Source organism: Bufo bufo, chromosome 3 (genome assembly GCF_905171765.1).
Source record: "Bufo bufo chromosome 3, aBufBuf1.1, whole genome shotgun sequence".
NCBI classification, from domain to species: Eukaryota; Metazoa; Chordata; class Amphibia; order Anura; family Bufonidae; genus Bufo; species Bufo bufo.
In genome coordinates, this window is record NC_053391.1 from 509045611 (window position 1) to 509061508 (window position 15898).

Here is a 15898-nt window from a genome sequence, read left to right on the forward strand (position 1 = left end):
CACATTGTGGCAGGGCTCCTTCCTGCAAGAGTGACGCCCCTCTGGGCACCTTAAAAGGCACATCTTGAAATAAGGTACTAATTGGTATTAGGCCATGGCTTTGCTTCAATAGCGATTATCCTGTTAACAAATTTCCTTTAAAGCTCACCTACAGCAGTGAAGAAAAATGGCTGGGTTGTTATGGAAACCTGGAGTAAAACTGTGTATGTGGAGGCTAAGGGCCTGCGAGCTTCTATTAGCTGATGCATTTTTTTAAGGAATATCTCAGGAACGGTACTTCCTAGAGGGCTGAGACCTGGTCTAAAACCTTCCCGGACACCTGATGTACCTGTTTGCCAAATTTCGTGATTGTAAATGCGACGGTGCGGATTCCTTTAGCGGACATACATACACGCACACATATACTCAGCTTTATATATTAGACAAATATGATTTATTCATCTTTCATAATTAGGGTTTTTCATTTGACAAATGTGTGAAAATTACCCTGTTGAAGGAGGAAACCGAACAACACAGAGGATCTGTCTGCAATTAATAAGTGATCGTTACTTACCCAGCAGATCATTTGCAGCCACAGCAGGTCTTCCGGCCAGGATCTGTTTACCTGGTTGCAGCAGTGATGACACGTCGACAAGATGTGACCGCTGCAGCCAATCACTGGCCTCAACAGTGCACTGAAGATGATAGTGATTGGCTCATGGTCATGTCTTGTTGTCGTGACATCACCCTTGTCGCTAAGTAAACAGATCCTGAGCAGGAAAACGAGAGCGGCTGTTTAGGATATGATAGGTAACGATCACTTCTTTATTGCAGGCAGATGCCGTGTTGTCTGGTTTTCTCCTGAAAATTGCCATTTCTAAGTAGGCCAAGGTCCTAGCTACTAGCATGAACCACACTAAGATGGAAGACGTTATGTGATAGAGAAAAGCTTGAGTGAAGTGCTCTGAAAATAATTTGTGTATTTACTGTAAATTATCTTCATCATGGTTTTGTTGCTTTTCTGCCTTTACAGGTTTTACTTTTGAAAAGCATTATACCCACATTGAATCAAAATGGTTCAGCTGCTGCCAGCAAAAGAAGCAGCAAAAATATACCATACCAACTATGTACGCAACGCACGTGCAGTCGGGGTGTTGTGGGCAGTGTTTACCATATGCTTCTCTATCATCATGGTGGAAGTTTTCATCCAACCTTACTGGATTGGGGATAGTTTAAACACCCCACAAGCAGGTTATTTTGGTCTGTTCAGCTACTGCATAGGAAATGCACTGACATCAGAATTAATCTGCAAAGGAAGTGCCTTGGACTTTGAAAGCATACCTTCAGGAGCCTTCAAGACTGCCATGTTTTTTGTTGGAGTCTCCATGTTCCTGGTGGTGGGTTCCATGCTGTGCTTCAGTCTTTTCTTTTTCTGCAATTCGGCCACAGTGTACAAAATCTGTGCGTGGATGCAGTTGGCTTCAGGTATTAAATGAGAACTATTACTTTTCAAATGATGTTGCATGATATAACTCCAGTACAGTACTTACTGTCTACATCCTTTATGCGTAAGATTTTATACAGTTTTTTGTACTTTTTTTGTTTTGTTCTCGTAGTTATCTCAAAGCATGTCAAAACCTTAGTACTTTTTATTTTTTACCTTGCAGGTGCAGGCTTGATGATTGGATGCCTAATTTACCCAGATGGGTGGGACTCTGCAGAAGTGAAGCGTATGTGTGGCGATAAGACGGATAAATACACGCTGGGAGCCTGCACTGTGCGGTGGGCCTACATCCTAGCTATCATAGCTATAATGGATGCTGTCATTCTTTCCTTCCTCGCCTTTACACTTGGAAACAGGCAGGATAATTTGCTGCCTGAGGATTTCAAGATCCAGAGCAAAGGTAAGTCTTTCATTAGTCGCAGTTTCTTAGGTTGCACTTCACTCCACATATACAGGTGAAACTCGAAAAATTCGAATATCGTTCAAAAGTCCATTTATTTCAGTAATGCAAATTAAAAAGAATTGCATTAATGCAGCTTAAAATTAGAATTTTGTGAAAAGGTTCAATATTCTAGGCTCAAAGTGTCACACTCTAGTCAGCTAATTAATCCATACCCCCTGAGCAAAGGGGACCTGAGATTGTGACTTTGGGGTTTCATAAGCTGTAAGCCATAATCATCCAAATTATAACAAATAAAGGCTTGAAATATCTCGCTTTGCATGTAAAGAGTCTATCTCATATGTTAGTTTCACCTTTTAAGTTGCATTACTGAAATAAATGAAAAATTAGAATATCGTGCAAAGTTCAAGTTTCACCTGTATATTTAAGGCTACTTTCACACTGGCGTTTCTGGGTCCGCTTGTCAGATTCGTTTCAGGGCTCTCACAAGCGGCCCAAAACGGATCAGTTTAGCCCCAATGCATTCGGAATGGATAAGGGTCCGCTCAGAATGCATCAGTTTGCCTCCGTTCAGCCTCCATTCCGCTCTGGAGGTGCACACTAAAACGCGCAGCGTTTTGATGTCCACCTGACGATGAGGAGCCAAACGGATCCGTCCTGACTTACAATGTAAGTCAATGGGGACGGATCCGTTTTCACTGACACAATATGGTGCAATTGAAAACGGATCCGCCTCCCATTGACTTTTAGTGTAAGTAAAAACGGATCCGTTTGCATTATCATGAACAAAAAAAATAATGTTTTTTAATTTTTTTTTTGTTCATGGTAATGCAAACGGATCCGTTCTGAACGGATACAAGCGTTTGCATTTTAGGTGCGGATCCATCTGTGCAGATACCAGACGGATCCGCACTTAACGCAGGTGTGAAAGTAACCTAACACAGAAGACACTGTACACATGAAGAAAACTAATGACATCTTTATTAATTACTGAAATCATAAAAACACTAAAAAGATAGAGCCAAACAGTATCCATGAGGACATATGGTAAGAAGTGAGTTATATCCTATAAAAGTAAGGCATGTATCACAAGATACAATATATATGGCTGAATAGCAGAACTGTCACATTACCCCTACCACTGATTTAAACATCATATACACCGAGCAAAAATATAAAACGCAACACTTTCGGTTTTGCTCCCATTTTGCATGAGCTGAACTCAAAGATCTGAAATGTTTTCTACATACAGAAAAGACCCATTACTCTCAAATATTGTTCACAAACTGTCTAAATCTGTGTTAGTGAGCACTTCTCCTTTGCCGAGATAATCCATCCCACCTCACAGGTGTGGCATATCAAGGTGCTGATTAGACAGCATGAATATTGCACAGGTGTGCCTTAGACTGCCCACAATAAAAGGGCACTCTGAAATGTGCACAGTTTTGCCTTACTGGCAACACATCTCCGTCACATAGAGTTGATCAGGTTGTTGATTGTGGCCTGTGGAATGTTGGTCCACTCCTCTTCAATAGCTGTGCGAAGTTGCAGAATATTGGCAAGAACTGGAACACGCTGTCATATACACTGATCCAGAGCATCCCAAACATGCTCAATGGGTGACATGTCTGGTGAGTATGCTGGCCATGCAAGAACTGGGATGTTTTCAGCTTCCAGGAATTGTGTACAGATCCTTGCAATATGGAGCCGTGCATTATCATGCTGCAACATGAGGTGATGGTCGTGGATGAATGGCACAACAATGGGCCTCAGGATCTCGTCACAGTATCTCTGTGCATTCAAAATGCAATCAGTAAAATGCACCTGTGTTCGCTGTCCATAACACACGTCTGCCCATACCATAACCCCACCTCCACCATGGGCCACTCGATCCACAACGTTGACGTCAGCAAAGCGCTCACCCACACGGCGCCACACATTGTCTACAATCTGCCTTGAACAGTGAAACCCGGGACTCATCCGTGAACAGAACGCCGCTCCAACATGCCAGACGCCATTGAATGTGAGCATTTGCCCACTCAAGTCGGTTACGACGATGAATTGCAGTCAGGTCCAGACCCCGATGAGGCGACGAGCATGCAGATAAACTTCCCTGAGACTGTTTCTGACAGTTTGTGCAGAAATTCTTTGGTTATGCAAACAGATTGTTGCTGCAGCTATCCGGGTGGCTGGTCTCAGACGATCATGGAGGTGAACATGCTGGATGTGGAGGTCCTGGACTGGTGTGGTTACACGTGGTCTGTGGTTGTGAGGCCGGTTGGATTTTCTGCCAAATTCTCTTATGGTAGAGAAATGAACATTCATTGCATGAGCAACAGCTCTGGTAGACATTCCTGCTGTCAGCATGCCAATTGCATGCTCCCTCAAATGTTGCGACATCTGTGTGATCAAACTGCACATTTCAGAGTGTCCTTTTATTGTGGGCTGTCTAAGGCACACCTGTGCAATATTCATGCTGTCTAATCAGCACCTTGATATGCCACACTTGTGAGGTGGGATGGATTATCTCGGCAAAGGAGAAGTGCTCACTAACACAGATTTAGACAGATTTGTGAACAATATTTGAGAGTAACGGGTCTTTTATGTATGTAGAAAATGTTTCAGATCTTTGAGTTCCGCTCACGCAAAATGGGAGCAGTACCGAAAGTGTTGCATTTATATTTTTGCTCAGTGTAGTACATGGCAATCTCTTTGTAACAAAGCTAGAACCATCCCTGTACCTCACGTGGATCCAGAGATCTCCCCAATTGCACAGCTAGATTTGTTTCAAGATGGCAGCTCAGGGGCGTGCCATTTCTGTTGCAGTTCTCTCCCTATCACAGCTCATGAGGCAGCTGAAGGATGGACCCTAAGCACGTGCGTCCACCTCAGCAAAGTGCATAGAAAAATAAGAAAAAGAACGAATAGCAGGTGGCACTATACAAATACATTTTAATGAATAACTCCGGGACTATACAACATTTTTTATTAAATGCAGTTACAAAAATATTCAGATCCAGGTGCTGGTTTGAAAACTGCAGTATATTTTTTCGTGGGACAACCCCTGTGCTGTAATGAGGAATTGGGGGTCCACTATGTGCACTCTTGTTCCTCCTGCTTCCTCTGCCAGCCCCTTCTTCTCCTTCTTGATAGACAGGTCCAAGTAAGAAGTCAACATTTTGAAATTTAAATCTGTTGAAACGGGGGGATTCTGCTCATGACAACACATTAGAAAAATTTGAGAAATAGATGGATAAGCAGGCACACTCTTATTTGGGTCAATCTATTATGATTTATTTGTAATAGTAAATACTTATTGTGGTTGTAAGGTCTTTTATGATAAAAAAAAAGTATGTATTAAAACATTAAAATATAAGGTGAGTGCTGGTGGTAAAAGTCATAGGATTAATAGTTCAAGATTAGGAGTCTATGAAAAAATGAATAAAAAAGTCCTTTTTAATAAGTGATAAAAATGTAGAAAAATGTAAAAATAAAAAATAGTAAAAATAGTCATAAGTGGGTAATCACCACTAAGTAGAGGATGAACAATCGCCACTGGGTAGAGGATAAATGATGCGCTTTTTATAGTGATGCCTCTATTCATGGAATAGTCTTGTTGTAGTGGTGCCTCTATTCATAGGGAAGTCTTTCATAAATCAGTAGCTGCTGGCTAGAGGGTAAATGGTGCGCCTTCTATAATAATGTCTCTATTTATAGAGTAGTCTTTCATAGATCAATAGCGATATAAAGGAGATTTTTAGTTCAAGACTTCAAAATATATAATAGTATATATATATATATATATATATATATATATAATGTAAATCGCTGTATTCCTTGTACAGAGCTGTGGGAGGAAGGGATGCTCTGTGCCTGAGTGCGGCGTCCCGCACTGTCTCTGGCTACAGAGGTCACTTACCCTTCACCCGGCGCTGTTGTATCAGGTGCTCCAATGATGGTCGGCTGTTCCTGGGAGAGTATCTTGAATCCAGCGCAGTTCAGAGAAGTCGACAGCGTGCCTCGTGTTGCCTAGGACGCCGGGGGGCGTGGTTCGCGATCTTCTCAATGCTTTTTCACAGCAATTCTTTTGCTCTGGTCAGGATGATGCGCTGTAATTAGTGTTCTACCAATCCTCGGCTTCTTAAACGCGTTTCGAGAGCCTCTCCCTTCATCAGTATGTCACTCAGGCACAGAGCATCCCTTCCTCCCACAGCTTTATATAAAGAATACAGCGATTTACATTATATATATATATACTATTATATATTTTGAAGTCTTGAACTAAAAATCTCCTATATATATATATATATATATATATATATATATATATATATATATATATACAGGAATATAAGGTACAATTTCTGTTCAAATATTTAACCCTCTAGCGCTACAAAATCCTGGACACAAGTGAGCAAAAAGTCCACGCAATAAAATAGAAGAAATGGAGTGCGCTGCAGGAGAGTATACTAAAATAATAATAATAATAATAAAGTCCAAAAATATATTTTCTTTCTTGTGTAGATCTTCGGTCAAATGGGTTCATCCATATACATCAAACATAACTGCGGTGTAGAAATCTGGAAAAATAGAAACCGCACAATGGTGTAGTACTTCTGGAAAGTAGTATCACCTGGCCGCAGGTTATACTTACAAAACTCAGATGGTAGAGAATGTGTAGATTCTGTAGTATCCAATAAAAGAACAGACATCAATTTTAAAATAAAAGGTAATCTGTCATGCAATAATGTGGGTGTCATTTACCTGTTGGAGTGCCCTTGTGGCCTCCAATATGTGGGGAGAACCACACGTAGTTTGAAGACCCGTGTGCAAGAACATATACGTAACATCAAAAAAGGATTGGAGACCCATAGTGTCTCACTTCACTTTAAAATTCACCACCAAAAAAATCCCAGGGGGCTTATTTTCACTGGCATTGAGTTGGTCCGCACCCCTGTACGGGGAGGGGATTTCATTTCAATACTAAACAAAAGGGAGGTGGAGTGGATGTTTTTATTAAACACCATTCAACCCCAGGGACTCAACATAGAATGCGATGTGAATGCTTGTATAGTTTAAATCCAGTATGTTGGTATATTAGGTCTGTTTTGTCCATGATAGGGAGAGGATTGTACTAGTTTTTTTATATATATATATATATATATATATATTTTTTATATATCTTTTTATATATATCTATTTTATATTTATTTTAGGGACCATATTTTATGTTTCCTACCCGTCTGTGTGCGGGGGAGGAAAATATACATGGTTGTGTATTGATTTTATAAGAAACTTTTATTTGAAAAGTCTCATGACGCCTAACAGAGGAGGTTCCCTGGATCCTTTATATTCAGCTGCATGCACTTAGGAACATACGCCCCAGACGAAGCATCATGGCGAAACCCGGGTCGGGCACTTTGTACTTGTTTTAAATTGCTCCTAAACTTGCTGTTTTTGTGAGTATAATAAATCCTTTTTATCCAACATTGCTGTATTTACTTCACCATTGGTTGCTATCCTTCCTCTGAGACCCTGAAGAGTGCAAAGGTGGTGACATCCTACCAATTTGAGATCTAACCTGTGCCTGTGCAAGATTTCATACAAGCGGCTAAGATCTTGTTCGTTTGTGTGGCTTATTGAACGGCATCTGAGGTGTGCAGCTCCTGGGTGGATGAAAGTGCTGAGCCGGTTTTCTACGCTTATTACCATCTGAGTTTTGTAAGTATAACCTGCGGCCAGGTGATACTACTTTCCAGTAGTACTACAACATTGTGCGGTTTCTATTTTTCCAGATTTCTACACCGCAGTTATGTTTGATGTATATGGATGAACCCATTTGACCGAAGATCTACACAAGAAAGAAAATATATTTTTGGACTTTATTATTATTATTATTTTAGTATACTCTCCTGCAGCGCACTCCATTTCTTCTATATATATATATATATATATATATATATATACACTGCTCAAAAAAAATAAAGGGAACACTTAAACAACACAATGTAACTCCAAGTCAATCACACTTCTGTAAAATCAAACTGTCCACTTAGGAAACAACACTGAGTGACAATCAATTTCACATGCTGTTGTACAAATGGGATAGACAACAGGTGGAAATTATAGGCAATTAGCAAGACACCCCCCAATAAAGGAGTGGTTCTGCAGGTGGTGATCACAGACCAATTCTCAGTTCCTATGCTTCCTGGCTGATGTTTTCGTCACTTTTGAATGCTGGCGGTGCTTTCACTCTAGTGGTAGCATGAGACGGAGTCTACAACCCACACAAGTGGCTCAGGTAGTGCAGCTTATCCAGGATGGCACATCAATGCGAGCTGTGGAAAGAAGGTTTGCTGTGTCTGTCAGCGTAGTGTCCAGAGCATGGAGGCGCTACCAGGAGACAGGCCAGTATATCAGGAGACATGGAGGAGGCCATAGGAGGGCAAGAACCCAGCAGCAGGACCGCTACCTTCGCCTTTGTGCAAGGAGGAACAGGAGGAGCATTGCCAGAGCCCTGCAAAATGACCTCCAGCAGGCCACAAATGTGCATGTGTCTGCTCAAACGGTTAGAAACAGACTCCATGAGGGTGATATGAGGGCCTGACGTCCACAGGTGGGGGTTGTGCTTACAGCCCAACACCGTGCAGGACATTTGGCATTTGCCAGAGAACACCAAGATTGGCAAATTCGTCACTGGCGCCCTGTGCTCTTCACAGATGAAAGCAGGTTCACACTGAGCACATGTGACAGACGTGACAGAGTCTGGAGACGCCGTGGAGAACGTTCTGCTGCCTGCAACATCCTCCAGCATGACCGGTTTGACATTGGGTCAGTAATGGTGTGGGGTGGCATTTCTTTGGAGGGCCGCACAGCCCTCCATGTGCTCGCCAGAGGTAGCCTGACTGCCATTAGGTACCGAGATGAGATCCTCAGACCCCTTGTGAGACCATATGCTGGTGCGGTTGGCCCTGGGTTCCTCCTAATGCAAGACAATGCTAGACCTCATGTGGCTGGAGTGTGTCAGCAGTTGCTGACGAAGGCATTAATGCTATGGACTGGCCCGCCCGTTCCCCAGACCTGAATCCAATTCAGCACATCTGGGACATCATGTCTCGCTCTATCCACCAACGTTACGTTGCACCACAGACTGTCCAGGAGTTGGCAGATGCTTTAGTCCAGGTCTGGGAGGAGATCCCTCAGGAGACCGTCCGCCACCTCATCAGGAGCATGCACAGGTGTTGTAGGGAGGTCATACAGGCACGTGGAGGCCACACACACTACTGAGCCTCATTTTGACTTGTTTTAAGGACATTACATCAAAAGTTGGATCAGCCTGTAGTGTGTTTTTCCACTTTAATTTTGAGTGTGACTCCAAATCCAGACCTCCATGGGTTGAAAAATTTGATTTCCATTCTTTTATTTTTGTGTTATTTTGTTGTCAGCACATTCAGCTATGTAAAGAACAAAGTATTTCAGAAGAATATTTAATTAATTCAGATCCAGGATGTGTTATTTTTGTGTTCCCTTTATTTTTTTGAGCAGTGTATATCGCTATTGATCTATGAAAGACTACTCTATAAATAGAGACATTATTATAGAAGGTGCACCATTTACCCTCTATCCAGCGGCTACTGATTTATGAAAGACTTCCCTATGAATTGAGGCACCACTACAAAAAGACTATTCCATGAATAGAGGCATCACTATAAAAAGCGCATTATTTATCCTCTACCCAGTGGCGATTGTTCATCCTCTACTTAGTGGTGATTACCCACTTATGACTATTTTTACTATTTTTTATTTTTACATTTTTATATCTTATTAAAAAGGAATTTTTTTTCATAGACTCATACTCTTGAACTATTGATCCTATGACTTTTACCACCAGCACTCACCTTATATTTTAATGTTTTAATACATACTTTATCATAAAAGACCTTACAACCACAATAAGTATTTAATATTACAAATAAATCATAATAGATTGACCCAAATAAGAGTGTGCCTGCTTATCCATCTATTTCTCAAATGTTATTCTCCTGACTGGGTGAGTCAGGCTTAGCAGTCTCTGCACCTCTACTATTTGCCTGAATAGTAGATCCGTCTATTCCATTTATCACATTAGAAAAATGCATATAAAGCAACTTGTTGATATCAATTTATGTAGATAAATTAAACAGGTATGTTATTTTATGTTTTGCAGAAGATGAGAGTGGTTGAGTGGATCTTCTTTCCACTGCAAGAATATGAATACTTATTTCAACTTTCCTATGTAGGATGATAATACTGATAACCAAGACAGAAATTCCCAACAAACATCTCTGTCCGGCAGTGAATGGAATCTGTTCAAGGGAGATGATTAATAAAAATTGTATATTACTGTACACATGCAGTTTACATAGTAATATAGTTATATAACTGATCGACAATACTCAATAATCAGTAGTATCGACTAAGGCGACATTCACATGTGCAATAGCCTGCCGGAGTGGATTGATATTTTTGTCCAGCCAAAACAAACCACTCATGCCATCATGTAGCCAGATTCCAATATTAGTGTATGGTGTCCGGCGGTGAACGGCAACAACGGAGCCGGTGAACTCCAGCAGACTGTTCTCTACTACAACAGCATACTAGATCAGGCTACCACATGTGAACGTATTTAAAATGTTGTCTTACAAAGTGTTATTGAATGCTTCACTTAGGGTATGGCTGGATGGCGCCATGTTTCGTGCAACATTTCATGTAATGTATTTTAATGGCAGTATGCCGCAAAAAAGCCATCCAAGTCGAATTTTTTTATTTATTTTTTTGCGAATGTCAGTCGCAGCTTGTTGCATTATATGAAATGTCGCCATGTAACCATACCATTTTCTGTTGCACGACACGTGTCACCGTTTAGCCGTATCCTTATAGCATTGCGCTACTGCCCTATAGAAGCCTACAGTATTTGGCAGTATGTGCCTGGAGATTTTATTTTTTTCATTTCCAGATGTACAATGCCAACTGTATAGCCAAACATGGTGGATATAGGGGCTAACATATGTAGACCCACTAATGGATTATTTCTTTACACGAACAGTACAAACCAGCAAAATTATAAGGAATACAAATATAAAGTACATGGTAATACATGACCAGAATTCTGTTTTACTTTCTATACTTTATTTGATGGGTCTCCTGTTTTAAGATCACTAAAAAAATTCAGTTTCCATGAAGATTTTATTTGGTCTTTTGTCTTCACTGGCAGGAAATCAGTCAGGTATAACTACAACGGAGAATGGGTTAATAAATAAGAGTGACAGAAAGTCTTGAAAAAAAGAATGGGATGCCTTGATCAGAATTTGATCAACCAACTGGTCCTGTATAGTGGACACACAATTGCTAAGCTGCTCATATATACGAGAGATAAAAGTCAGCTGATATGGGCCAAAATGTGATCCATCCTGTTGGGAAATTTAGGCTGTGGCCAATCCTCTGCCATTCCAGTGTGTTTTCCTCCTCTTCTAAACTGGCTACCTGATCTTTCGGTTTACTCTGTGTTGTTGGTTGGATTGTTCATACCAGTGATCCCACCAGCAACACAGGGTTACAGACAGTGAATGTGGATCCACTGTGCCCACAGGACAGCGGCAGCCATGAATCACCATTGTAACACATAACAGATGATACATCAGCCACATTCAGTTTGATACTTCTGCCATGTGTATGGCCGGCTTTACTCAAATGTGTAATTCAATACAATGAATAGCATGAGGGTCATTTATCAAATCTGCTATGTCAGTTTTGTAGCGTAAGAAAGTTGCAAATGATGCCCGCATGCGACATTTGGTGCATATTTTTGTGACATTTGGTATGCTTCGCAACTTTTAGAAGTGAAGTGAAAAGTAGGTCAGGATTTCAGATTAGTACACCCTTAGGCTAGGTCTACACAACGACAATAAGTCGTGCGACAGATAGGGCACAACTACACTGCAACATTTGTCGCGCGACAATTTTTATAATGGTAGTCTATGGTGTTGCAATGCGACTTCGAAGCGACAGTCACAGAAAAATCCATCTCCATAGACTATCATTATAAAAGTTGTCGCGGGACATTGGTGCGAAAAAATATCGTGCGACAAATGCCGTCGTGTAGACCTAGCCTTAACACCTTCCCCACTGGCTATATACATTCTATCTGCACATACCCTGTGCAAATAGCACGTATATAAAATGGTCAGGCAGTGCTGTGTGTAATGCCCCTACAGGGCTCTTTTCCCCTATACCCGGGTCTCCTGTAGATGTCCCAGTTACAGTGAAAAAAAAAAAAAAAAAACTTTTAATGACCTCCTGGGGGACATATGTGCCAAAAATAAATTAAAATGTAATAAAAAATGATAATATACAAAAAAAGCGTCACTAATGGAAACCGTCACCATAGTCGTCCTGTTCACTCAAAGCTATACATGTTATATATCAAAACAATCAGCATAAAATAGGGAACCCATTGCAATAGTTACATTTTGTCAGCTTTAATATTTAAGAAATAAAAAGCTAAAATAAAATAAAAAATGACTAATAAGAATTAGCGGTTTCCCCCAAGTTAAACCCTTAAAAAAGGGGGAAAAAAACATGCTAATAAAAAGTCCTATGTGTCAAGTAAAAACATTGCAAAAACTATTTTAGTAGTCAAACAAATAAAAAAGGGTCACTAAACCACCACATGAACAAAATCACAAATTTTAGACCCGGTCATGAAAGGGTTAAGTTTAATTTATGATCTCACAAAAAAAGTCACAAAAAATTCACATCTTCACACCAGTGCACTTTTACAGACATAAGGCATACACCATATTGCACTTGTGCCAAATATATTATTACTGTGCGCCATTTCATAAATTTGGTGCAACCTCACAAAGCAAAGACAGACTTAAAACTGACACCAAAACCACTGCAAATAAATTCCCCCTATACACCTAAAGGGGACCTGGCACCGTCCCAGACATGTCCGTTTTAGTAACTACTTGCCTCTCCCATGTAACAGTTCTGGAGCATGATGTGCCATTCCTCTGTTGTTTCTACTAGATGTTTATGAATGGTCAGCAGCTTGCAGTTAACGTACAGATGGGTGTTACAGTCCGACAACAGCAGCACTGATTGGACTGAGTCAAACACATCAGCTACTGGTAACACCCAGCAGTACCTTTACTGCAGACTGCTGGCAATTTTTTTTTTGTAAGCTTCTAGCAGGAATAATACAGGAGTGGCACAACATATAGGGGGTCATTTAATACCCTAAAATAAAAGCCTATATTACGCATAGTTCAGGTGCAGATTGTGGCGCAACTGTTGTTTGGGCTGGAATCTGCGGCTTCTCCCCACTCACGCCAGGTCTAAAAATAAAAAAAAGTGGGCGTGGTATGGGCGGGGAAGGAGATGGGCCGGTAGGCCCGTCTCATTCATCATTTTCTATGCCTGTTTTAGGCTTAGAAAATGGTATAAATGTAAGACCGCTAGGAAGCTGGCTTACATTTAGAAGTGACGCTGGATGCGCAGAAGTTATGTAGAGGCCGGTACCGCTACATAACTTTGGCGATCCACCGCAGGGGCTTTATTAAGACCGGCGTCTAAAATGTTGGTCTTAATAAATGACCCCCATAGTCTTAATAGATGCTCCAGAATTGTTGCACGTGGAATGCACGTAGTTACTAAAGCTGACATGTCAGGAGAGGTGACCCGTCCAATTTTAAGGCAGGGTCTCCAACAAGCAAGAATCATCTGTATGTGGTTTTACAAGGTGGAGTTTACCTGTGTTTCACTGCTTAACAAATGGCTCAAGAACTGGTGTAGGAAGGAGGGGTTTGGGTTCCTGGAGAAATGGGCCGACTTCTCTATTGGCTACAGGCTCTATCGTAGGGACGGGCTGCACCTCAATGGGGAAGGGGCAGCTGTGTTGGGGAGAAAGATGGCTAGAAGGTTGGAGGAGTGTTTAAACTAGGGACTGGGGGGGAGGGAAATTACAATATTGGAGGGGAAGATAGTGCAGATAGAGACCGGGGCAAGGTAGTGGGACTGGGGGAGGAATGGAAGGAGGGACTAGAACAGTTCAGAAGGAAAGGTAGACTGGGAAACTGAAAGCTGTACATCCCATAAAGGAAACAGGTTCTTGGCAATAACCAAAGACAATTACCTCTCCCAACTGGTTCAGGACCCGACTAGAGGGACGTCCATACTGGACTTAGTATTAACCAATAGGCCTGACAGAACAACAGACGTGCAGGTTGGGGGGGGACACCTGGGAAATAGTGACCATAAAGTAATAACCTTCCAATTATCATTCAAAAGAGTGTTTCTACAGGGAGGAACAAAAATACCAAACTTCAAAAAAGCTAAATTCAGCCAACTAAGAGAGGCCATAGGCCTAATTAACTGGGACAAAGTCCTCAAAAATAAAAATACAGCCACAAAATGGGATATCTTTAAAAGCATCCTAAAATCTCATTGTGAGAGGTACATACCGTATGGGAATAAAAGGTTAAGGAACAAAAATAAACCAATCTGGATAAATAGAACTGTAAAGAAAGCAATAAATGACAAAAAGAAAGCATATAAATCACTAAAACAGGAGGGGAGCACGGATGCACTGAAAAACTATAAGGAAAAAAATAGAACATGTAAAAAACTAATAAAAGCGGCCAAACTAGAGACCGAGAGATTAATTGCCAAAGAGAGTAAAACTAACCCTAAAATGTTCTTCAATTATATAAAGGTTAAAAAGTATAAATCTGAAGGTGTCGACCCTTTAAAGAGTAATATGGGGGGAGTCGCAGAGAGCGACGAGGAGAAAGCAAAGCTGTTAAATATTTTTTTCTCCAATGTATTCACTGAGGAAAATAAACTGTCAGATGACATGCAGAATGTAAAAATAAATTCCCCATTAAAAGTGTCCTGTCTGACCCAGGAAGAAGTACATCAGCGACTTAAAAAGATTAAAATAGACAAATCACCAGGACTGGATGGCATACACCCCCGTATCCTAAGGGAATTAAGTAATGTCATAGCCAGACCCTTATTTCTGATATTTGCGGACTCTATACTGACAGGAAATGTCCCACAGGATTGGCGCATGGCAAATGTGGTGCCAATATTCAAAAAGGGTCCAAAAACAGAGCCTGGAAACTATAGGCCGGTATGTTTAACATCTGTTGTGGGTAAACTGTTTGAAGGTTTTCTTAGAGATGCTATCTTAGAGCATCTCAACGGAAATAAGCAAATAACGCCATATCAGCATGGCTTCGTGAGGGATCGGTCATGTCAAACTAATTTAATCAGTTTCTATGAGGAGGTAAGTTCTAGACTTGACATCGGCGAATTAATGGATGTCGTATATCTGGACTTCTCCAAAGCATTTGACACTGAACCACATAAAAGGTTAGTATATAAAATGAGAATGCTCGGACTGGGAGAAAATATCTGTATGTGGGTAAGTAACTGGCTCAATGATAGAAAACAGAGGGTGGTTATTAGTGGGACACACTCAGATTGGGTCACTGTCACTAGTGGAGTACCTCAGGGGTCAGTATTGGGCCCTATTCTCTTCAATATATTTATTAATGATCTTGTAGAAGGCTTGCACAGTAAAGTATCAATTTTCGCAAATGACACTAAACTGTGTAAAGTAATTAACACTGAAGAGGACAGTATACTACTACAGAGGGATCTGGATAGATTGGAGGCTTGGGCAGATAGGTGGCAGATGAGGTTTAACACTGACAAATGTAAAGTTATGCACATGGGAAGGAATAATGCAAGTCACCCGTACATACTAAATGGTAAAACACTCGGTAACACTGACATGGAAAAGGATCTAGGAATTTTAATAAACAGCAAACTAAGCTGCAAAAAACAGTGTCAGGCAGCTGCTGCCAAGGCCAATAAGATAATGGGTTGCATCAAAAGGGGCATAGATGCCCGTGATAAGAACATAGTCCTACCACTTTACAAATCATTAGTCAGACCACACATGGAGT

The 15898-nt window shown here is 41.0% G+C and overlaps 1 protein-coding gene across 1 annotated transcript; it reads left to right on the forward strand.

Annotated features, from left to right (window-relative positions):
- Positions 1-1052: 1052 nt before the first annotated feature.
- LHFPL5 (LHFPL tetraspan subfamily member 5) lies at positions 1053-11508 on the forward strand. Its single transcript, XM_040422007.1, has 3 exons — positions 1053-1464; positions 1647-1883; positions 10090-11508. Exons 1-3 carry the CDS (start codon positions 1053-1055, stop codon positions 10104-10106), a joined length of 666 nt encoding a protein of 221 aa, XP_040277941.1. The 3' UTR covers positions 10107-11508.
- Positions 11509-15898: the final 4390 nt, after the last annotated feature.

What these genes read in the sequence shown, in the direction of transcription:
- LHFPL5 (XM_040422007.1), top strand. Translation starts at nt 1,053, where the DNA reads ATGGTTCAGCTGCTGCCAGCAAAAGAAGCAGCAAAAATATACCATACC. An exon ending in GTGGATGCAGTTGGCTTCAG is followed by an intron (nt 1,465 to 1,646) that starts GTATTAAATGAG and finishes TTTACCTTGCAG; the next exon opens with GTGCAGGCTTGATGATTGGA.